We start from the raw sequence: 23,705 nt of genomic DNA on the forward strand, positions 1-23,705 counted from the left end.
TTGGCCCAAGATGGGTTTATGTTGTACCTATGTTGAATATTCTAGACCTAGACTTATGGTGGTATTCGAATGGTACCCTTTCTGAATTTGTACGTGGATGGTTAGGTCTACAGGCTCAATTCAATTGAATCACGTGACACATTTTCTCCAATTATCTCATGAGATGCTGAAATGTAAATTCACTATCACCTCATGAGTTATTTACTTTACAAACCAAAAACATGTAGGTAAATAACTTACAAAACAGCATTAAAGTCAATTCACCAAGGAAATAAATAAACGTATAAGTTAAATAAATAGTTGTCCAGGCATGCAGTATTTAAGGAATGTAAGGATATAATAGCCAATTTTGTATAGTCTCTATGTTTTTGGATCCGTTTTTCAACAGTAATGCATAGAAACCATAAATATGGAAAAACACAGAATCATCAGGCTGATTTATTTAAAATATAACTAAAGGCAATTTTTTTTGTTGTTGTTTTGGATAAAGTGGAGATGGATTAGCACCCTCATCAGGTTTTCATTGCTGTCTGTTCCCCCGTTTTGGAGATTTATCTTCTCTATTTGTCCTGTTTATCGTTATCACTGAATGTAAAAGAAAAGCCCAAATTTTGGTTATGGTGACCTGCGGGGCTCCAAGGGATTCTTTTAAGTTGTAGGGATTTACTTCCTATTTTGGCTATGGGGCAGGAAGTGAAGGGAAATCTCCCCAATGACAACGCTGTCTTTTTTGTTGGTAGAAGAGTATTTATATATGTGTGCAATTTTGAAAACAATTTTTATTCAATATTTGACATTTATAAAGATCTTTTGTATTTATTTTATTTAACTTGGTTGTTTTTGATACACGCATGTCCTGTGAAAACAGCTTCCCTTTGACTGGTATACCAGTCATCTCTTTTCTTTTCTATCAATATTTACACTGCAGGGACCGCACTGAACAATGCCAGCCATACATGGTTAGAAAGCCATTCAAAAAAGCATTAGGCTGGATTCACACCTATGCATTTTTAGTGCATTTGCATATTTGCACTACAGTCCATTTAACATGGTTTCCTATGGAGCACGTTCTGTAGTGCAAATCTGCAAAATGCAAAAAGCACTAAAAATGCATAGGTTTGAATCCAGCCTTAGACACATTTGATCTTTTCGACTTTTGAAACATTAGTGGGCTAATTTAGATTCTCGAAATCCAAATTTTTTGCCAAAAAGCAAACAGAAACCAAACCAACATGTCCATTTTTTTCCGCCGAAACAAACGATTTTTGAAACATTAGTAGTGAAATTGATCGAAAAAACAGTTAAAAAAAATCCACAGCGCATGAGCGTGTTAAAATGTAACCCTGGATCGTGTAATTGATCGACGGAAAATCTAATGTTTATGGTATTGATCGATAATATGGCAATAATTTGGCGACATCTATTGATACAATGATGGAATTATTGCATGCACATTCGACAGATCTTTAAAAAATCCGACCTTTTTTTTTTCCGAACTATTTTTTTTAACTGTGGCCAGCATTAGTGAGTTGGCATATTTTTACAGTGTAAACTATTTACCTCTTTATTAGTACTAAAAACTGATAGTGGTTCTAATTCTTCTTCACTGTATCCATTCCACTGAATATCATGTCATGAGATAAAATACTACATGGTTTCATGAGTAAAATACCTCACATTTTGATGAAATAACTCATGCTTTATTTTAGTAGCGTTTTTTTGTGAATTGCAAAAAAATTTGGAAAAAATCTTGAGTTATGTTATCTCAGATTTTTAGAGTAAAATAACTCTTTGTGAATTTATCCCTATGAGATCAATTCACTAAGAGATAAATACCGCATGAATTTTTGATTTAAAATAAATCATGTGGTATTTATCTCAAAAGTAGTCAATTCACAAAAAAAATTTGTTTTTTTAAACAAATGCATTAAATATGTATGTTTTGCGCTATTTAGCACCAAAATTTTGTGGTATTTTTGGCGTTGTTTCGCAGGCTAACACCTGAAGGCACACAGCAATATTGTGAAACTATCAAAACATTCTAGTGTGCTTCCAATCACAAAACGTTCTCCCTCTGATGAAATGTTACAAATTATTTTAATTCCTGAGCTCAGAGGAGAACATTTTCACACTGAAACATTATTGTATACTTTTCACTTTCTGGCCAGTGCAAAGTCCCTCTGATGCCCCGTACACATGATCCGAAAATCAAACGACAGATCGTCCGTTTTTTGTTTTGCCTAGTTGCATATCGAAAATGGAGAGGTTACTAAAGTTACGAAAATTGTCGTACGACAAAATAAAAAAATCGGAAGTGATGTCATGTGTTGTAGTGTATTCCTATTGTATTTTCGGACGACAACCGTACTGATTAAACGAAAATCGTACGATCTAGTATCATACAAATAAACATTTTCGGGTTTGTTCGATGAACTGTTGTAATCGGTTCTCGAAAGCTCTGTAACTAGCGATCTGATTATCATACAATCGCTTTGAAAGCGGTATTTTTCATCCGAATTTCGGATCGTGGGCTATAAAAGGCTGGGTTCACACTGTGTGCGGAGCGGCTCACAGCAGGGGGTTCAGTGCGTCCCTGTTCTCTGTTTCAGGGGCGGATCAGGTCCAAATTTTTGACTGAATTCGGACCTGAAACTGAGCCAAAGACACACAGGACCATTCAGCTGTGCGGTCCGTGGCCACCCTGGAGATGTGTGAAGCGGCTCCATTGAGAGCAGGTCAGTCTCCTGTCATGCAAATTGGATGCGGGAGAAACTTGCATCAAATTCGCCTAAGTATGAACCTAGCCTAATTGTTATTTTGTACTTTTATTAAATACCCCCAGCTAACACCAAATGATAAATAACTAACGTGTGTGTTTTTTTCAGTGAATTGACTTTAATGATTTATCTCATGTTTTTTTTTTTCTGGGATTTACTTCGCTATTTTAACAAATGCGCGGCATTTACCTCACATTCTATATTTTACCTTGATGAATTGACTCTAATTATCTCATGTGAGATTTCCAAAAAATTAGTCACGCGACCTTCATATCGCATGCGGTAACCTTTAGGCTGTGTTCACACCATTGCCGCATGCTGCTCACAGCATGGGTCCGGTGCGTCCTGGTTCACCGTTTCAGGTCCGAATTTTTGGCTGAAATCGGACCTGAAACAGACAGGACTCCTGTGCAAATTCGCACCGGAGCCGCAATCTCCTGTTATGCGAATTCCCTGCATCCAATTCGCATAGGTGTGAACCCAGCCTTAGTGAATTGTGTATTACTATGTTTTGCTGCTTATTGTAATCGTGAAAAGGTACTATAAATAAAGAATGCATAAAAAAAATGTACATGTTCATTTTTTTTTCATTATTTTGTTTTAGATTTTGCAATTATTGGTATTTATTTACGCAAGGAGTATTTCTGTTGTTTGCGCTCACAATCTGCCTTTCTGACTGAGCTGTTGTAGAACAAAGCTGCCCTCCTGTGTGAGCTCGCCCTGTCACTCCATTCCAGCGTGCAAGCTACTCCACCCCACATGTTTCCGAGAGCCTCTCCTCCTCTCCCAGCTGACTAACAGCTCTTGTTTACTGGTTGGATATTGGTTGGAAAAGGGGGGGGCGAGAGACTTTGCAAGAACTAGTAACCTACATGTCTATATTTTCCTACAGATTTTTTCGCTTCCAGCACCTTTTCTTGCGTTTTTTTGTTTTTTAACGCACGCTCCTTCGGAAAGGTGAACCCTTCAGGAAGGCGATCCGTGCGATTCCAAAGCCAGTGATCCATTTGCCCCCCCACCTTCCGTGCGTTCTCCTCAGGCCCAAGACGTTTTTTTTTATTTTTTGCGAGCTGGTCGAGTCTTTTTCAGGATCATGCGCTGGTGGGCCCCATTGAAGAATTCACACAGGGCATTTTGCAGCCACTGACGCTTCATCAGGCCGACCTTTAGGAAATTGCCCTTTTTTTCCATACACACGGCTAATTTTAGGCTGCAAAACAAGAAGGAGAAAAAAAGAAGCTGCTTTTATTTCCTGTCCAAGTTTCAGGAAGCTTTTTGATTTTTTTTTTTTTTTAAATATTTTTCCCGGAAAAGGAAATTTGCTGGGCTGTATATAATAAAGCAGCCTTTGCTGAAGGAGAAGGGGGTTTGGAGATTCCTAAAGAAGCTGTATAGTGTGTGAGGAATTTGGCTTTTTTCTCAGCCCACCCCTTCTTCCTCGAATTAAAGCTGCTCCTTTTCTCCATCATGCTGCCACAGGACCTGAGCTGTAAGAGTCACATCATAAAATAGGAGCTCCTCCAGCTTCCACCTCTGGACTAGGAAAGGAGAAGCGCTCTGAGGGGGAAAAAGCTCGAAGCACAAAGCTCGGGGCAATGGGACTGGCTGAAATGGTGGGTGTGGGACACCCTAATAACAACAACCACCACCCCTCTCCCAGATCCTGCTGGACCGTGCTGCTGGCTCTCCTCACCATCGTCCTTCTGTGCGGACACAACCATGGCAAAAGTAAGTGCGCCGCTCAGGGATTGACGTGTTTTGCATTGAAACCTGCCAGTGCGGGCTGTTTATTTTGCCTGCGTGTGCACGTGCGCGGCGAGCCCGCGGTTTTTATTTTGACAGGGGGCGGTTGGGGCCTAGCGCTGATAAAAAGCGGGGCGGCGGGCTCGCCTGAGCGGGCGCGTACCGGGGGAGGCGGCGTGGCTCGTACTCGAGGCTGCGTGCGGCGCCCCGCGTACTAGGCCTCGCAGCTGGTTTCGGTCGAAATGGTAAACAGTGCGGGGGAGGGGTCGGTGTGCCTGTTGGGGACGCCGCCTCCTTCTAGGCTACGTTACCGTTTTCACATAGACACATGGCTGTGTACATGCTGGAGGTGAAGGGCAACGTCTATGGAGAGAGAGCTGAACGCCACCTTTAATTCTGGCTAGTGTGGAGAGTTATAATGTAAAGGAGGGCCCTTTCACAATCATATGTTTTTACCTTGCAAGAAAAAGCCTAGGTTCACATTGATGCGATTTTGACATGCCAAATCAGCGGCTGTTGGCAATGTCCCATGCTGCATAGATTCCCAAAAGTAGTTTCTGTACTACTTTTGGCGACTTCAAGGTGCGATTTTTGTATAGACGTTTGTGCTGGAACCCACACAGATGTCTCTGAAATTGCCCCCGAAGTCAGGACTGACATGCGGGAATTAAATTGTGTGAGTTCAGCTGAATTCACACGATTTGAATCCCGCTTACGGTTGCCACCTCATCCCTTTAAAACGGTAGTAAACCGCTGAAGGGGGGGAAAAAAACTGCAAGACAATAGCACATTATGAAATACTTACCTTAGAACGAAGCTTGGGCAGACCGACCCGGTCAGCGCTGAGGGGGCTGACAGATTTCTTCTGGGGTCGCTGGTTCCGGCGCTATGAGTGGTTAAAGCTGTGATGACTTTACGCCCTGGAGTCCTCTTTTTCGGCACAATTCGCTGGACCTTCACTGATGTCAGCGGCTGCATGCAGGGTGAATATCTCCTAAACCGTGTAGGTTTAGGAGATGTTCATTTTACCTACAGGTAAGCTTTATTATAGGCTTTCCTGTAGGTAAAAATGTCCAAGCAGAGTATACAATTGCTTTAAACCCAAACACATATGAATTACACAGGTTCCGAGGCTAATTTAATACACATAAGGCACCAAGCGAGTTTAATTACCATCTTAATTAGCCACAGAACCTGTGTAATTCATATGTGTTCGGGTTTAAAGGGGTGAGGCGGCAACCCTAATCACGCTGTCAGCGTAAACCTGGACTCGTTACACCACTGCTTTATGGTGCGTTTTAAAAGCGTACCAAAAAAATGCAGCTCCTATTGAAATGAATGGAAATCACGGTAAAACTGCAGTGCTTTTGGTGCGTTTTTGAGTCCCGTCCATTTTTCACAGGTGTAGGCAACCCAAAAACCGCAAGGTAATGCATGAGAAACGGCAACATCTGTTTTTTTTTTTTTTTACCGTTATTTTGCTGCAGAGCAGTGTGAAGGGGCCCTTAGCCCTCGTTCACACTGAACACGGCTTTGAAATCGTGCGAGTTCGATGAACTTGCACGATTTCTAAGCCACATTTCAGTCCACCTTCAGAGGGGGACTTGAAAGACATATGGTACAGGTTCATGTGCAGGTGTCTGTTGAAATCTCCCCCCCCCCCACCAAAGTCATCAAAAGCAGTGCAGGAACTAAGTTGGGAAATCGGTGCGGCACCGCAAAGTTGGTGGCGCACCGATTGGGGCGCTCCTATTGCCGGCAACAGGCTCCGACTTGACATGCCATTTGACCTGTCAAATCATGCTGACGTGAATGTGGGCTTAGGCATGTGGTTGTAGGGTAGTAAAAATGAGCGGTGGAGCCACGTTTTTACTGCCCTCTTCCCCTGTTATGGTGTTTACAAGCTGCAGTTGAGATGCTTTCCTTTCTGCAGCAAAATCGACCTGCAGTTGGTGGGCTTGCAAAACATTCAGGTGAAATGGGAAACACCACACCAGTTTGTTAGCAAAATTGAGGTTAAAACAGCTGGGCCTTGCTTCACCCCGCTGGCTCCGGCGCTGTGAGTGGCTAAAGCCGCAATGACAGCTGGGCCTTGCTTCACCTCCTTACCCCCCCCCCCCCCCCTCCATCAATCATCTCAGAAGTCCGATCTGAACGCGGATCGAGCTTCAGAGGAGAGGCTGATTTAGACACACGTCTAAATCTATACCCTAAGGCCTCATTCACACAGTTGCTTTAGTCAATGCAGCGCAAAAGAATGCTTTGTTTGTGTGGCCAAAGCCACATGCAGACAGCCTATGTTTGTCTATGGGTGCTCAACCTGTGGGCTTCCAACTATTGTGGAACTACAAGTCCCATCATGTCTCAGCTTTTGGGAGTCACGATGGTAATTGTTACCTTGCATTGCCTCACGGAACTTGTGGTTCTGCAACAGCTGGAGGGCCACAGGTTTAGCACCCATGCTTGTTTACACTTGCGTTTGGGGTGTGGTGGTAAAACCCTGCGATTCAGCAGTGCTTTTACCACCCCTTGACCGCTGCCCCGTTACTGGAGAAGGCAGTGACCAAGGGTGTATGAACATGCCACGGCCATGATTATTTGCTTCACGGCAGCAGCAGTAATCATTCCCACCCCCCCATCACGCTCGATGGGCACTTCTGAAGGTGACCCATTCAAGTGAATAGGGCCATGCTGCAACTGTGCAACAACGCATGCGGTTGTGGCTTGTAGTCCAGCATTTAGAGGTTAAAATAGGCAAAGAGGAGGTGATGTAACGCCTCCTCACTGCCTGTCAACTGCTCTCTAAAGAAGGATCTGAATGTTAAATCGCTCTTTAGAAAGCAAAGCAAGTATAAAAGTCCTATGGAGACCCAGAGGCTGCATGGACATAGCCACATGTCCCAATTTGACAGGCGTGCCCAAACAGACCGTGTGCAGGGCCACCCACCTGCTGCCACACGCCTGTCACATTAGAATGTACTACTGTGGCCATACAGCCACAGCATCCCCATGGAGAAACGGGCTGCCTGCACTCAGCTCTAGCTGCATAAACAAAGCGCTCATTTGCGCTGTACAGGCCGCAGCGGACGTGTGCGAGACAATAATAAATTGCTTGTTTATTCTGTATGAGTCACAGCACTTATATGAATGAAGCCCAAAGCTGGCCATACACTGATCAATATTCGGCCAGTTCAGCAGGGACTGGACAAATTTTGATCAGTACATGGCCATCCCTGCACAACAGAATATGTATGATTGTTAGATATTTGACTTCTGTTGAAGGGATGTTCTGGAATTTTTGCCTCAATCAGTGGCTGTGGTCAATGGACTGTAGCTGCTAAGTGTATTCTCACAGCAGTGGGTGCCACTTTCAGAATACAGGGGTCGATTTACTAAAACTAGAGAGTGCAAAATTTGGTGCAGCTGTGTATGGTAGCCAATCAGCTTTTATCTTCAGCTTATTCAATTAAGCATGAAGCTGTACAGATATCTTCCAAGTCGCACTGACATGCAGCTTTAAAATTCTGTGATGCCAGAATCACATTGCATGGGTGTGAACACTGATGTAATTGAGGTGTGTGTGTGGGGGGGGGGGGGGGTCCTGCACCATTTTGGATTGGATGCAATGCGATATGAGCCATACAAAATGTATGGCTCAAATTGCCTCACACAGACATCGCATGTGATGTGCGCAGGAATGCAATGTGATTCCTGTGTGAATCACATGCGGTATACCCAGGCTAATGCATTCCTTGCATTAAGGTAACAAAAATGTTTAGGCATCAGAATCCCCCCCTCCCCTTTTTACTTACCTGAGCTCTCATTTGATCCAGAGCTGTGGCAGTCTACAACCCTTCTCTCCCCTCACTTCCTAAGGCAGCGGGAGCCATTGGCTTCCACTGCTGTCAAGCAAAGGCATTGACTGGAGAGCGGGAGCACGAGGCATGCAAGCCACATAGGTGCTCCCCATAACAAGTGTCTTTCTATAGGGCCACTCGCCGTAAGGAAGAAGCCAGGAGTGCTAGTGGGAGACCCAAGAAGAGGTGATTTAGGACCGCTCTGTGCAATGGAATATAAACCTGTTTGTTATTAAAAAAAAAAAAGAAAAGAAGAGGTTCTACAACCACTTTCAGTTTTTAAGTGGTGGTGGCATAGGCTTCCCTGAAGAGATTAGTTTTCAAGAGATAGATTCAGGTTTGTATTGCCTCTTTCTCCTCACTCTGTCTATATAATAGGTGTTAGAACAGGAAGTGGCGGGCAATGCTTGTCGCCTTCTTTGTTCTGGTGACCCATTGTTGATGGGATACAAAGTAATAGGAAATCCAAAATGTAAGGAGAAATCCAACACCTTTTAGGGTGACATCTGGCTTGTAGAGGAATTCCTCTTGTTTTGGAGAGATTTTCTCTTATTTCCTGTTGTGTCTCTAGGACAGGAAATTAAGTGAAATCTCCTCTTTGGGGCGGTGCCAGGGCAGTGTATACACTGCTCCTCCACTGCCCCTGCCCATTAAAATGAATGGGCGGCTCTTTTAACCCATTCTGGGGGGTTAAAAGCTCCCCGCTAGCGGCGTCGCTAAAACTAGCGGCACTTTACCACTGACGCCGGCACCGCCCCAGTGTGAAAGGGGTCTAACACTGGAAAGAAAAGCTTTTGCTATACATACTGAGAAATTGTTGAAAGATCAAAGTGCAGTTACAAAACAGTGCAGTGTTGACTATACAGGAGTATTATTTCAGTTAAAAGGGGATTGTGTGTGTGTGCACAAGCTACATGTAGGTCAGTGTTTGGAGTGATGCAATGAAGAACAAATTACAGAAAACTGTTTTGGTGCCATAATAATGTACTGTGTTGCTTACAAAAATCTTTTAGTTAACTGAAAGATTTTGCTTAAAGCTAAAAGCGTTTGTGAAGTTAGTCGTCCACATTCAGTAAACAGATCATTAACTGTGTAGACATTCCGTTAAAAAAAAAAAAAAAAAAGGAAACCTGGAAGACAAATTGTTGACAAAACTGTGGAGTCAAAGAAATGGTTGTTGCTGCTTATGCTCAGCAATAGTTTGGAGAAGGGCCAGGTATCTGGTCCTTATGCATATTGCATGATCTGCTTGTGTGTAACTACTGGGATAATGCAAATGAGTTCCAATACAAATACCTTGTAGTATACAAACAGGTTTTTAGCTTGTCGTGTATCCAAAGCTAGAGATGAAGTCAGGTTTTTGTTTGTGTCTGAGTCCCTGCTGGGTAGATTTACCCTATCTTTGTCCTGGTTACTGCTGTCAGGAAGAGGATAATCAAAAATTTTAAAGGGTCACTGGAACCCAGATTAGAGGTGCAATCTTTCAGTGGGGACACTTGTTCCAGGGACAACTAAGGCCTAGTTTACACCTATGCTGTTTGGAGTTGATCCATATTCCAGGTGCATTTTGCATCTTTCAATACACCTTTTTGATCCATTGAAGTCATTTGGAACCAAAGACAGAACCTGCTGGTCCCTGGCCCTTTTGATAAAATGTACAGATGTGAGCATGACCCATAGGAAATCATGTTAAATGGAGTGTAGTGTGTTTCTGCAAAACTGAAAACGCACTAAAAAAATGCATAGGTGTGAACCAGGCCTTAGAGAAGATTTTTACTTACATTGAAGGGATCCTGTTGTGTCTTGACATAGCAAGTAAAGAATAATCTCCCTAATGGTACAAATCAATAAAATATACTGGATTTTAACTATTCCATACTAAAAGAAACATTCATAACGCAACATATAAAGTTCTTTGGCATATGTTACCGCAACACTCTTTTTGACTTGCATGGTGTTAACAAGTCCTAAATCATTTCATATACAGAGCAAATATATGGTGGACATGTCCCAAAGTCAGGAGATTTTGGATCAGGGTTTACAACTTTATATATACCCTCACTCAGATTAACCATGGCGAACTCCACGAAGCACGCACTCCTGGGTGGCAGGGTAGCTGAAGCCTCAAAAAAACCATAGAAGGTTTCTTACATTTATATTCATATCATCTAAAATCACAATAGCAAGAAACTGGAAGTCTGCAGCCCTACCATTTGACCAACTTAAACACAAAATGTCATGGCTTATGGTAAATGAAAGACTAACAGCAATTGTGCAAGATAAAATGAAGTTGTTTAACAAAGTATGGGATCCATGGATCAGATACCTAACAAATGATCCCCGGACGTTCACAAACCAGAACCCTTCTTAAATGACATGTCAAAGCGTGGAGCCTTCCCAACTCTACCCTCCACTAACTCGGAACCCCTTTTTTTCTATGATCTACCCCCTTTCTCCCTCGGCAGGACACTAACCTGATGAGGTCTGGATGGTGCCCCCCCTTGATCTGGGAAGCCAGACTCCCCCAGTAGATGGTGGGGGAGCTGATGTTTCCCAGCAGGTGGGGCGTATTCTGGGGCCTATGATATAGAGCATGCACAAGGCCACAGAGTGCGATGTAATGTGTACAGTGGAGGAACCATGGTAGGATATGAAATATACACCATAAATACTAGAGTAAATAAGGTACAGTCTACACCAGGACATGATATTTGGCCTTGAAAACACAAGAGGTGGATTCCTTGCGTATATTGTATGTATGATGTACTACGGATACTGTACAATGCTCAATGAGATGTCAAGATCTTTGTTATCTGTTCTGTGAAAACTTTAATAAAAGTCATTGAAACCTATACAGAGCAAAGCTTAACAAAGATTGTGCAGCTTTCAGTTGAAAGGACAAAAGCATCAGTCTATGTTGATGTGGCAATCCTTCAGGCCTCTTTGACATGGGCAGCTGGAGGGTAGTAAAAATAGGCAGCTGAACCATGGTTTTACTTACCCTGTCCGCCTGCTTAAGGGATAAACAACTGCCACAGAAGGCTGTTCACATGCCGCGGCAAATTATATGCAATATGCCAAGTTGACAGGTGACGCTGCCTATCAAATTCTGCTATTAAAGTCAATGGGAATGTGCCACAACTGCAAGCCAAATGTGGCAGTTTAGCCCCATTATAAACTGCCATCTGGCTGAAGAAAAAAAAAAACAGGCATTCAGGAGGTAGCAGGATTGCTTCCTGAACACCTGACAGTGGCTGATTGGCTGCACTCTGAAAAGCTATCCACTGTTGATTTTGCTTTTTGGAGCTTTGGCTAGTGTGGACCTAGCCTCAGTCTTTCAAGTGAGGGCACCTCATGCTGTTGCTGGAACTGATATAAACTTTTCAAACACAATCATTTAGGTGCTGTGGCACACAATTCTGGAGCATGTTAAGGCTAATGCTAGCTATACATTGTACAAATTTCAATTTGTGAATAGCTCTGTTGTCACCCTCCCTCCACCCCTCCAGTATTCTTCAACTGAAAAATCAAAGGAGTGGAGCAGAAAATTGGCAGCCGAAAAACAGTTGCATCCAATTACATGCAGCCACTGTTTAGTTGTTTTGACAGTCGCCAGCTACAAATGTCAGCTTACAATAGCCAGCACTGCAGATTCATTCACCTGTGCTGTGTAGTGTATATGGGAGAATCTGTCATACAAATGTATCCGTGTATGGCCAGCATAGGGGTATCCACAGATACAGTTTGTCCGTTTTTTTGTTATGTAATGGTCTCATGACTCTGCGCTGCCTTAACCTCTCCTGGCGGTATGATTATTTCGGATTTTAGGTGCTGAAAGCGGTACCATTATTTTGCATGGAAATTTGGCGTTTTATATTGTAGGTCTGTAAATCTTAACAATAACACACTTAAATCTGTCCAAACCAGAGTCTAGTTGATATCCCGGGTATGATAAAGTTTGAAACACAAAAACATAAATTATAATATAATAAATAAAAATAAATAATTAAAAAAAAAAAAAAATAGTAATAAAATAAATTTCCCCACAATTCACTATCGCTCAATTCTGCAAGTGTTCTAATTTACTATCGCTGTTTTCTAGCTGGTCTAAAGCCACTTTTGACGTAAAGGGACACTTTTTGGTTGCTATGGACAATCTCCAGTTTCCAGGCAGAAAGAACAGTGTATATCATGTAAAATTGCATGCAGGGCATGGGACAAAGCACTGGGGACAAAAGGGATGTGAAATCATTTCATACAGTACTGTAATCTGTAAGATTACAGTACTGTATGTGTTATGCTTTTGACATTTTTTTGAATTTGCCGCCAGGCTCCGCCCCCATTGCGTCGCGCCGCTCGCAGGGAACGGAGCCTGGCACAGAGAGGCTTCGGAGGAGGACGGAGCCCTCAGACACTGTGGGTGACATCGCAGGATCCCGGGGACAAGGTAAGTAACGCCGCCCCAGGATCCTGCAATGCGATCCCGAGTGTGGCTCGGGGTTACCGCTAATGGTACTGAATTTTAAGCCCGAGCCACACTCGGGAAAACCGCCAGGGAGGCTACGAGTCCATGGGGTTTATTTACTAAAGGCAAATCCACTTTGCACTACAAGTGCACTAGGAAGTGCAGTCGCTGTAGATCTTGGGGTGACATGCAAGGGCAATTAAAAACAGCATTTTTATTTGCACATGATTGGATGATAAAATCAGCAGAGCTTCCCCTCGGATCTACAGCGACTGCACTTTCAAGTGCAGAGTGGATTTGCCTTTAGTAAATCAACCCCCTTCAGTCAACTTTTAAAGAGATACTAAAGCTTCCTTTTTTTTTTTTTTAACCCTGATACTGGTAAAGAGACTTGCCTTGTTATACCTCTTGGTGTGGACATTCTGTTTTCACCCAATTCATGTCATTCTCTGTCGACCGTGCAATTGTCATTCAAAGTATGAGAGCGCTGAAAGCTGAAAATTGGCCTGGGCACCCATCCCACCCTATAGAAAGTACTATTAATCTCTCTGAAATTTGTTTTTAAGCCAATAGCTTGCCCAAAAGACAGTTCTCACTCACACAATCTGCCTATTTACTTAGTAGGTCACTTACATGAAACAGGCTTGTCCATATCAGGTGTCCCAACTTCCAGAAATTCAGATGCTCTTTCTACGTCATTGGCTCACTAAATAGTGAAGCAAGGATGAGCATGACAGCTGATGACTATGTACCTTCAAAAACAAGTCTTTGATAACAACTCCCATATTTCTGACCTGATGGCTTCCTAGTGGTCGTCGCTTTAAATGAGCAGGTGGCTAACTAAGAGCAATGTGTGAGACCACACATTGGCCATTGACAGATGTTGACAACTTTTCAGTGCATTAACAATTAAATATATATATATATATATATATATATATATATATATATATATATATATATATATATATATATATATATATATATATATATATATATATATATATATATATATATATTTTTTTTTTCTGTACTATGCTGAGCTGTTTCAGAGATGAGTCATTTTCATCAGTCTGTGTATAGTTAAAAAACCAAGGATCCCATCACTTCAGTATAATGGAGCTACCCACTTAACCACCATGCTGTGAATCCTCTTGCCATTTTTTAAAAATGATTGAAAATGCTGAAATTGGTTGCATTGCTTGATTTTCTTGATTTGTAGATACTTACAATTTTATGAAGGGGGCAAAGGTAACCATAGCTTTGCATGCCTTAGTAAAGATTGGTTTATTAGCTTGCTTTATATGAAATAAATAGTCCACCTAAAACTTATTTCTGTTTTCAGTACTGCTAATTATTTTATTTTTTATTTTTTTTACAATGAAGTTTCACGCAAGCAGAGGTTTCAAACCATTATTCCACAATCGTTACAGCAAATAGTGATTACACCTCTACATATGTAAATAAAATCACATTTATTATTAAACACTTGCTCCCCTTAGGCCATTTTAAGATGTCCTAGACTTCTAAGTTGTTAAGGCAAGCTCATGGCCACCAACCAGCTAAGTGACCCTGATGGCTCAATAGCGTCCAGATCACGTTTAGGCCTTTCAGGTGTAGAGCTTTTTTTTTCCCCTTAGCCTGTAAAAAAGCATGTCTGTGTCCATGCATAGATGTCCTAACGTTTGAGCATTAATGCATTCCAATGTCCAATAGAATGCATTAATGCCCAAATGCTAGATTCCCTTAAATGCACGTGCAATATGCGGCTTTTTTAGATGCCTTTTTTTTTTCTGACAGGTGTTCTGGCATTCAGAGGGGCTTAAACAGATGCCCTATGTGCATGAGGCCAAACCATAGTGGGCTAATCTGAAACCCTCCACTCCACTGTTGCTGGAGAAGCAGCTAATCAAGCACAATCTATACTTGATTAGCTGCAAGGGAAACATTGGGGGTCCAATAGACCCCTAATGATTCCATAAAGAGAACCTGTCACCTGCCCACGCTATTACATAGGGGTCTTGTTGGCCCCTATAAAGTGTCGCTGCAAACGGAGTTAGAACACGATTTATTTATTTATTTTTTTGAAAGGTGTTTATTTTAGTTTTCACAACAAAAGGTACATAGAAAAAAAATTCACATTTACAGGCACTTAAGGTACTTATGGGCATATCAAGTCAGGTATCCCCGGATGGTCAACAAACAGTCTGTACTGAAAACAAAAGAAAACCCCAACCAACATTCACGCATACACATTCATACCAGCACAAAGTGAGAACACTAATTCTAGGGCCATAATTTATGGTTAACTTTAAACTGATAATCTGTAAAGGCTTTTAAAGCATCACCCATAAAAAAATTTTAGGTACCACAGTTTTTTGCATATAATGGGTGTGCGCAATTTTGCGTCTTGACATGCTTGGTATATATTTACTGGTTGCAACTCCATCCTTTTTTTTTTTTTTTTTAATAATTATTATTTTTTTTTTTTTTTACAAGTGAAACTATCTATTTATTGTATTTTATCCTAAAAATATGCATTTGATGAAGAACTGTGCAAATATCATACAACATAAAAAATTCACTATTTTATTTTCCAAGGCCTCTGTTTTCAGAAATATAATTATTTGGGAATTTTTTTTAGCTAAAAATGCTGATTTTAAAGTATGTGTAAAATTTACCCCAGATGTACCTGAGCTGCATGACTTTCCAGAGATCTGCTTGGAAATTTTCAAGCAAAGCAAAATCTGTTAGTTGCTAAATTTTGATTCTCATGGACGTTTCAATGCAGATCTTTCAAAACTGCAGAGAGTCAAGTAGTTTTGGTGTGCAGCCAGTCAGGAGTAATGTATTGTATGAATCTTTGTAGATTGGAAAGGTCTGCAAAGAAAGTAAAGTACATTGGAAAAAAACAAAAACTTGATTTTGCTAACTGGCTTACTCATCCCTAATGATAATTGGTCCCTACTCTCCCTGTGGGATTTTATTTTTTTGTTTTGAAGGGTCAGGAGCTTGGAATTACTGTAGGTAGAGTCCCCAACAAAATGCCAAAAGCTTCCAGATATTTACAAAGCAAACCCATAAGTGAATTCTCACTTCTTACATGAATGATGAACCTTTTAAAGGTTGACAGACATTAATATTTTGTAGTTCACCAATGATGTGCCTCTGGAAGTTTTTACCATTTTGTTGTGGCTTACATTTTTTGATGTTTTAGATTTTCTAACTTGCAGCTTGTTTGTTAAATATTTTTTTTTATATACCACAGTACATTAGACTTTGTGACCTGAATTTCAGCAAGCGATCTCCTATTATAGGCATATGTGAAATTGGCAGCCTGACTAATTGGACTTTATCTGATGTCAATATTGTATTTTCCAGCGCCGATTCTCACAAAGTAAGGTACAAAGCTGTTTGTAGTGTGAGAAAAATCCTGTGGATTTTAACTTCATGTGTAAACCAGCTGATTACTGTGCCACATGAAGATAGGAAGAATTATTTCTCTTTTTTGGAGATCTGTATTTTATCTTTTGAAACTAAACTTTGTTACTAAAGATTCATTATAATTATTCTGCAAACTTTACATTTTTTTTTTTTTTTTTTAAATTGTGAGTTTTTATGAGTTGGATTTAAATCAAACTATTCAGGCTACAGAAAAATCCTGCTAAAAGTTCTCTACAAGGAAGAGAAGATCTGTTCTACTCAGATCTCCTGGGGCCTGAGTCTTCTATGTTTCCTCAATTTCAGCAATGCACTCTTCCTAGAGCCTAGTACACACGGTCAGATTTTCGGACAGAAAATGTTCGATGTGAGCTTGTTGTCGGAAATTCCGATCGTGTGTAGGCTCCATCAGACATTTTCCATCGTAACTTCCGTCACACAAAATTTGAGAGCTGGTTCTCAAATTTTCCGACAACAAAATCCGTTGTAGTAAATTCCAACGCACAAAGTTCCACGCATGCTCGGAATCAAGCAGAAGAGCCGCACTGGCTATTGAACTTCATTTTTCTCGGCTCGTTGTACGTCACCGCGTTCTTGACGTTCGGAATCTGCGACAAGATTTTTGTGACCGTGTATATGCAAGACAAGTTTGAGCTAACATCTGTCGGGAAAAATCCATGGATTTTGTTGTCGGAATGTCCGATCGTGTGGGCGCGGCATTACAGTTTTTTTGTCGTTCAACCCAATGGGCTGAACGAAAAAAAAATTGAAGAGCTCAGGAGGTGATCCTGTACTAACAATCTAATGTTAGTACAGCAATCTCCCCACTGAGCTATTGTGTTCTGACAGGAGTATAAAAGCCCCCCCCCCCCTCCTCCAACCGAACACACCAGTCAGTGCTCTCCGTCATTGGCTGAGAGCGTTGATTTGGAGGCCAATAGGCAGACCTTTTTCGGTCATGCCCCTTTGACAGAAGCCGGACCGGCTGCCATACACACGGGCCGAATGTCAACTGGTTTCTTTTGAACTGATATCGCCCAGTATTTAGCCTGCGATACTAAAGTCTCATTTGTTTTTAAAGAAAAAAAAAGTTATACTTACCTCCTCTGTTGCAGTGGTTTTGCACAGAGCAGCCTGCATCCTCCTCTTCTCAGGTTCCTCTTTGGTGCTCCTGGCCCCTCCCTCCTGTCGAATGCCCCCACAGCAAGAAGCTAGCTATGGGGCCACCAGAGCCAAACTGCAGCTTCGTGTGTCCATTCAGACACGGAGCCACGGTTTGGCCCCTCCCTCTGGCTATCTGACTTTGATTGACAGCAGCAGGAGCCATTGGCACCGCTGCTATGTCTCAGCCAATCAAGGCCGAGGCATTCGTGCACATCTCTGGATAGAAATGGGGCTCAGGTAAGTATGAGGATGTGCTTCACTCAGGCTTTTTATCTTAATGCACAGAATGTATTAAGATAAAAAACTTTCTGCCTTTACAACCAATTTTAGCCCCCATTCACACTGGAGGCGTTTTTTCGGGCGTTTTAGCGCTAAAAACATCTCTCAATGCTCCCCAGTGTGAAAGGCTGGGGCGCTGCGCTGGCAGGACGTTAAAAAAAGTCCTGCAAACAGCATCTTTGGGGCCATTCATTTCAATAGGCAGGGGCGTTGGAGGAGCGGTGTATACATCGCCCCTGCCCATTGAAAGGCAGCGGCACTACACGGGCGCTATTAACCCTTTCTTCAGCCGCTAGCGGGGGTTAAAAGCGCACCGCTAGCGGCCGAAAAGTGACGTTAACACGACGGTAATGCGGCAGGCGGCTCAGTGTGAAAGGGCTCTAAGACTCTTTGGGATTCAGTACATTTGGCATTGTCAGGTGCATGTGTCCCCTGCTGTGCCCTTTGGTTCTGTCCTTTCCCTCACCAGTGACATGGGGGTCAGAGGATGGAACCCTAACACAGGACACAAGTATCCAACATTCCCAGAAGTGTCTGATGCCATAGGGTCTTAAGGAGGCTGTAGCGCTGGAACTGAGATAAGGTAAGAGACATGAGACCCCAGAGAGGTGAGTATAAGCTTTTCTTTTCTAGAGAACTTTCTGCAGAATCTTTTTGCAATTTGACAAGGTCACTTTAACATTTCAAACAGGAATGTTGTTGTGGCAGATTTGATGCTTTTAGGATGTAATCCTTTTTATGTGGTGTAGAAATAACCAATAGCAAGGTTACCAGGCAATTAGAAAATAGAGACCGGAGATTTCAACAAGAGTAGCCCAACGCATAAAGACAGATTAATGCAATTGAGAGTACAAGCAGAAATCAAAGCTTAATAGCTTTTCTGTTGCATGGCAAGAGAGGATATCGAGCTGTAAAATATAGATGGGGCAGGCTGTGAATTTTGGGCCAATATTTCATTGTCTCTTGTTGCAGTTCATTGCACAAATAAGTTGGTGCCAGGGTTCATAAACTAAAAAGAGTTTGCCCAACATGCAGATAACGGTGTTGAGAAAGTTTCATTTTAAATTTTTTTTTTTTTTTTTTTTTTTTTTTTTAATAGATGGTTACACATAACGCATAGTCAGTCCTTACTGAACCTACAAGGAAATATATTATTATTGACAGCATGCCATTTCTGCAAGAATCATTGTCTTTTTGTATTACAAACGTTTTAGGAGGGGAGAACATTGCCCAAAAAAACAACTAAAGTTCAACACACAGTTTGCGGTCCAAAGGTTCCTCTGTTCCCTGCTGTCAACAAACACTAAGAAAACGAACATTTGCTGTACTCTTGGGAGGGAGGAAAAAAAACTTGGTAAAATATTAAAAAAAAAAAAAAAAAAGATTAGCTTGCAGTCTGGTGTTTGGGGTCACAATGTTATAGCATTAATGGATTAAAGGGCAAGTATCAATTATCACCTTTTTGATATATGACCTCTGGCATTTTTTTTTTTATGTTGGCTGGGGAGTAGTTAGAAAATTGGACTTGTAGAAATGTCAACCAGTTTGCATGCTTTGCTTTTTTTCCTATTAACTCCCCAGAATAAAACTGCGGGAGTAAAAGTAAGGTACAGAAAAGTCTTAAGAAGTTATCAGATATCTGAGCTGTGACTGATTTGTCACTGTTGGTAATGTTCTTTGGTCCCCAGACAGAATGACCTATGTCACTGTAGTAAGTACATAATAATCCCATAATAAATTGAATGTGCAGATTGAGTTTTTTTTTTTTTTTTTTCTGTTCTCAAATAACATCCGGAAAATGTACCAGTTTGTCTTATGCCCAGGATGCAGGAATTTAGTCTCTGAAAGCAGAGGGCTCTAAGCATGCATATCGATCGTAAGTTGCCGCATATTTCAGCCTGTCATTGAATTTGACTGTCATTGAGCTGCACACTACAGTTGTGCCTATTGGGTGCCCGCCAGCACTTGGTTTTTACACTGTACAAAGCAAACTGTCTTGGGCATGAGCCATAAAAGTTTTTCAGCGAATTCACTGATGCCTATGCTAGACTGATAAATGTAGCAAATTTGTATGATGAGACAAGCAATCACGCTTCTGTGTTCTTGATGTGCACGTTCATGTTATTCATTCAGCATATAAATTAGCAATCATGCTTATGAAATCCCCACTGACTGCAACATGAACTTGGCCTGGTGATGACCACATGATTATAAATTTATGTCAGCTTTGTCATACCACTTGTGTGTCATGCTTCTCTACTATATTGTGAAGTGTACTATGTAAGCTGGTTAAACAGTGACTTGCCTATGCATTTCAGGCTTCTACATGATGTCAGCTACTTGCTACAGCTGGGAAGCATAGAGACAGCAGCTTGCTCTTACGAAGTTAACTTGCACTGCACAAAATCCCATATAGCTTTTATGTTTAAAATCTGAAGGGGAGAACACTGATTTAGGTGTTTTGCTCTGGACAGACATATTCCAATTTATACCTTTCCAGTACACATTCTACCCAAAAACCAAAAGCTAATATTTAATTTTGGATTGCCTTTGGGTTGTTGTCTTTATACAACCTCAATTCAAAAAAATGTTACTCATCAGTACAAATATAGAGGGTGATGCTCTCAAACTGAGATTTAGACAACAATACCAAAGTGACAGAGGTTCTAACCCTTCTGCATTTTATCCCACATTAGTTATTAGATGCTCGTTAATGGAAAACCCTTAAGGGAAAGCTATACCCCACTATATCAAAGGTCAAGGTTGTTGGGCCAGGGTGGGAACTCAGGTAAAGCAGTCTCTCCTCCAGAGTTTCTGAACAATACTTACAACCCCAATTCAAAAAAAGTTAGGACGCTGTGTAAAATCTACATAAAAACAGAATACAGTGATTTGCAAATCTCATAAACCCATATTTCACACAGCCATATTCCACCAGTGGATCTGCCTGCTCAGCAGGGAATCTATCCGCTGATCCCTGCTGAGCAGGCGGATGACAGGTATGTGTCCGCTCCTCTTATGCAGGGCAGACACAGCTGCTTTTCTCTATGGGCAGTCTGATGTAAACAGACCACCTGTCTGTTTACATCCGACAGTCATCCGATCCGTCTCTTTTTAGCAGATCGGATCAAATGTCAGCGGGTGTAAATGGACACATGTCTGTTTACATCCACTGATCCATAGAGGGAAATGAATGGTCCAATCGGGTTGGCCTAAAAAAAACTGACAGACGGACCAGATTGGTCTGCCTGTGTGAATGGGACCTAAATGTCTGGGAACTGAGGAGACCAGTTGCTGGAGTTTTGGGAGAGGAATCTTCTCCTATTCTTGTCTGATATAGGATTCTAACTGCTCAACAATCCTGGGTTTTTTGTGTTGTATTTTTCCTTTTCAAGATGCGCCAAATATTTTCAGTTTGTGAAAGGTCTGGACTGCAGGCAGGCCAGTTAAAGCGTCTGTTACCCAAAAAAAAAAAAAAATCATGTTCTCTTAAAGCATGTTATACAGCACAGTGCTTGTGCTGTGTAATTTGGCCCCCTGTATACCCTAAAAAACCTGGTTGATCCTGCCTGGCTATATCCTTCCTTCTGCAAACTGACCACACTAATCATGGCTGCTGAGCCCTGACACCGTGGTCAGTTTGCATGATTTTGTCATCCGTAGCCTACTCTTTGCAGCTCTCCTGTGTCTGTGTCTCCTCTGTCCCTCTTGCTCCTGCTGCTCTCATATCTGCTATTAAATTGACTTATCCCCTCTGTACCATAACAACATGTGTCTCTGTGCCTGTGTAATGTAAAAAAATCCACTGATCTGTACCTGTATAAGCTCCGCCCTGGGCGCTCAGCTGTCGGCGCTCTCTCTCTCCCCTCCTCCCCAGCTGATGTCAGCGGGAGGGCTTGGCCCCACCCACTGCAGCTGTGAGCCGAGGAGAGGAATCAGCCGAGCGCCCGGAGCGGAGCTTATATTGGTAAAGATTAGCAGATTTACATTACACAGGGACACATGTTATTATGGTACAGAGGGGATAAGACAATTTAGTAGAAGTGGGTTAACAACCACTTTGAGCACCCGGACTCCTAGATGCAGTATGCAGTTTAGAAGTGTCCTATTGAAAAATGCAAGGTCTTTCTTGAAGAATACATTGTCTGGATGGGAGCATATGCTGCTATAAAACCTGGTTACACAGTATCTTTCAGCATTGATGGTGCCTTTCCAAATGCAAGCTGCCCATTCTATATGCATTAATGCAACCCCATACCATCAGAGATGCAGGCTTTTAAATTGAGTGCTGTCAACAAGCCGGAAGGTCCCTCTCCTCTTTCCTCTTTAGTCCAGAGGATGCAGTGCCCATGGTTGCTAAAAAAAGAATATCAAATTTCAATTTGTCAGACCACAGAACAGTTTTTTCCACTTTGCAACAGAGCATTGTGAGCTTTGGCCCAGAGAAGATAGCATTCTGGATCATGTTCAAATGTAGCTTCTTTGCAATGATGTCCATCACAGAATCATGTCTGTTTTTAATGCAGTGCTATCTGAAGGCCCAAAAATCATGGGCATCCAATATTGTGTTTCGGCCTAGCTCACGATATTTCTCCAGATTTTCTGAATCTTTTGATATCATGTACTGTAGATGATGATATATTTGAAGGTTAAGGTCACCTTTACAGAAAAATCTGTAAGGTGAACTTGCACAGGAATCTCACCTTGCGCCCCCCCCCCCCAGTCCCGCTGACCTGCATGGCGGCCATCGCCCGTTCTGAGCCCCAGTATAGCCGCCTCACGGCTCCGGCGCTTAGAAATTCCCAGAGCTTAATCTCCTAAACGTACCCTGTTAGGAGGTACCTTTGGGAGCATTCTACTTGGTCAGCGCTGTCACATGGGTGTCACGGACCAATCAAAAGCGGCGTAGCCCGTCCTCTCGGCGGGGAGGAAGAGGAGAGGAAGCTGAGAGCATTTACAAGTGCCAGAGCTGGGAGGTGACTATACCAGCGCTTAGAATGGGCGATCGCCGCCATGCAGGCCAGCGGGACTGGGGGGGGGGGGGGGTTGTCCTGTGTAGGTTCACCTTACAGATTTTTCTGTAAAGGTAAACTTACACTTTAAAGTCTTTGTGATTTTATGTTGAGAAACATTATTCTGAAATTTATTCAACAATTTTCATAGTTCGGTGAACCTCTGCCCAGCTTTACTTCTGAGACGCTCTATAAAGGATGCACTTTTTTACCCAATCATGTTATTGACCAGTTGCCAATTAACCTAATTAGATGAAAAATGCTCTTCCAGCTTTTCCTTGTTAGTACCACTTACTTTGCCAGCTTTTTGTTGCCCTGTCCCAACTTTTTTGAGATGTATTGTTGCCATCATTTTCAAAATGACTATTTTTTTTTCTTAAAATGGTACATTTGGTATGTTTATTATTGTGAAAAAAAAATTGGTTTATGAGATTTTTCTAAATAATTGGATTCTCTTTCTAATGTAGATTTTACACAGCGTCCCAACTTTTTTGGAATTGGGATTGTAAGTATTGTTTAGAAACTGTTTACCTGAGTTCCCAGCTTGGCCCAACTGCCATGTCCTTTATAATGTGATGTGGTGGGGTACAGCTTTCCCTGTTAAGTTTTTTCATTCAAAGTGTATCTAATTATTAATCTGTGGTAGAATGTGGAAGGGTTAGAACTTCTGTCACGTTGGTATTGCTGCCCGAATCTCTGTTTAGGAGCATCACCCTTTGTAATTGTAATGATGAGTATTGTCACCCAGATACAAATTGATGGAAGATCCAAAATTTTGCTATTGTCACCGGACAGGATGTGAGAGTGATTATTCATTGAGGACACCTGTTTAGCGACAGTTTTAGGGAATTTTCCATTATTTTGAAAAGCTTTCTTCAGACTTCCTGTTGTGCTTCCAAAACCTTCTCAATATGATTCAGGAAGGATAAAAAGGTTACAACGATTATAGTATTTGCCTACTTTAGGC

General features: G+C 41.8%; 1 protein-coding gene across 1 annotated transcript in view; it reads left to right on the forward strand.

The window, feature by feature from the left end:
* Positions 1–3,234: 3,234 nt before the first annotated feature.
* Positions 3,235–23,705, forward strand: part of INSR (insulin receptor) — a 252,051-nt gene continuing 231,580 nt past the window's right edge. Inside the window, exon 1 of the mRNA XM_073593061.1 lies at positions 3,235–4,505. Coding sequence (XP_073449162.1) covers positions 4,373–4,505 — 133 coding nt within the window. The 5' untranslated portion in view covers positions 3,235–4,372. The remainder of the gene's footprint in view (positions 4,506–23,705) is intronic.

Source organism: Aquarana catesbeiana, linkage group LG01, assembly GCF_042186555.1.
Source record: "Aquarana catesbeiana isolate 2022-GZ linkage group LG01, ASM4218655v1, whole genome shotgun sequence".
Taxonomy (NCBI): Eukaryota; Metazoa; Chordata; class Amphibia; order Anura; family Ranidae; genus Aquarana; species Aquarana catesbeiana.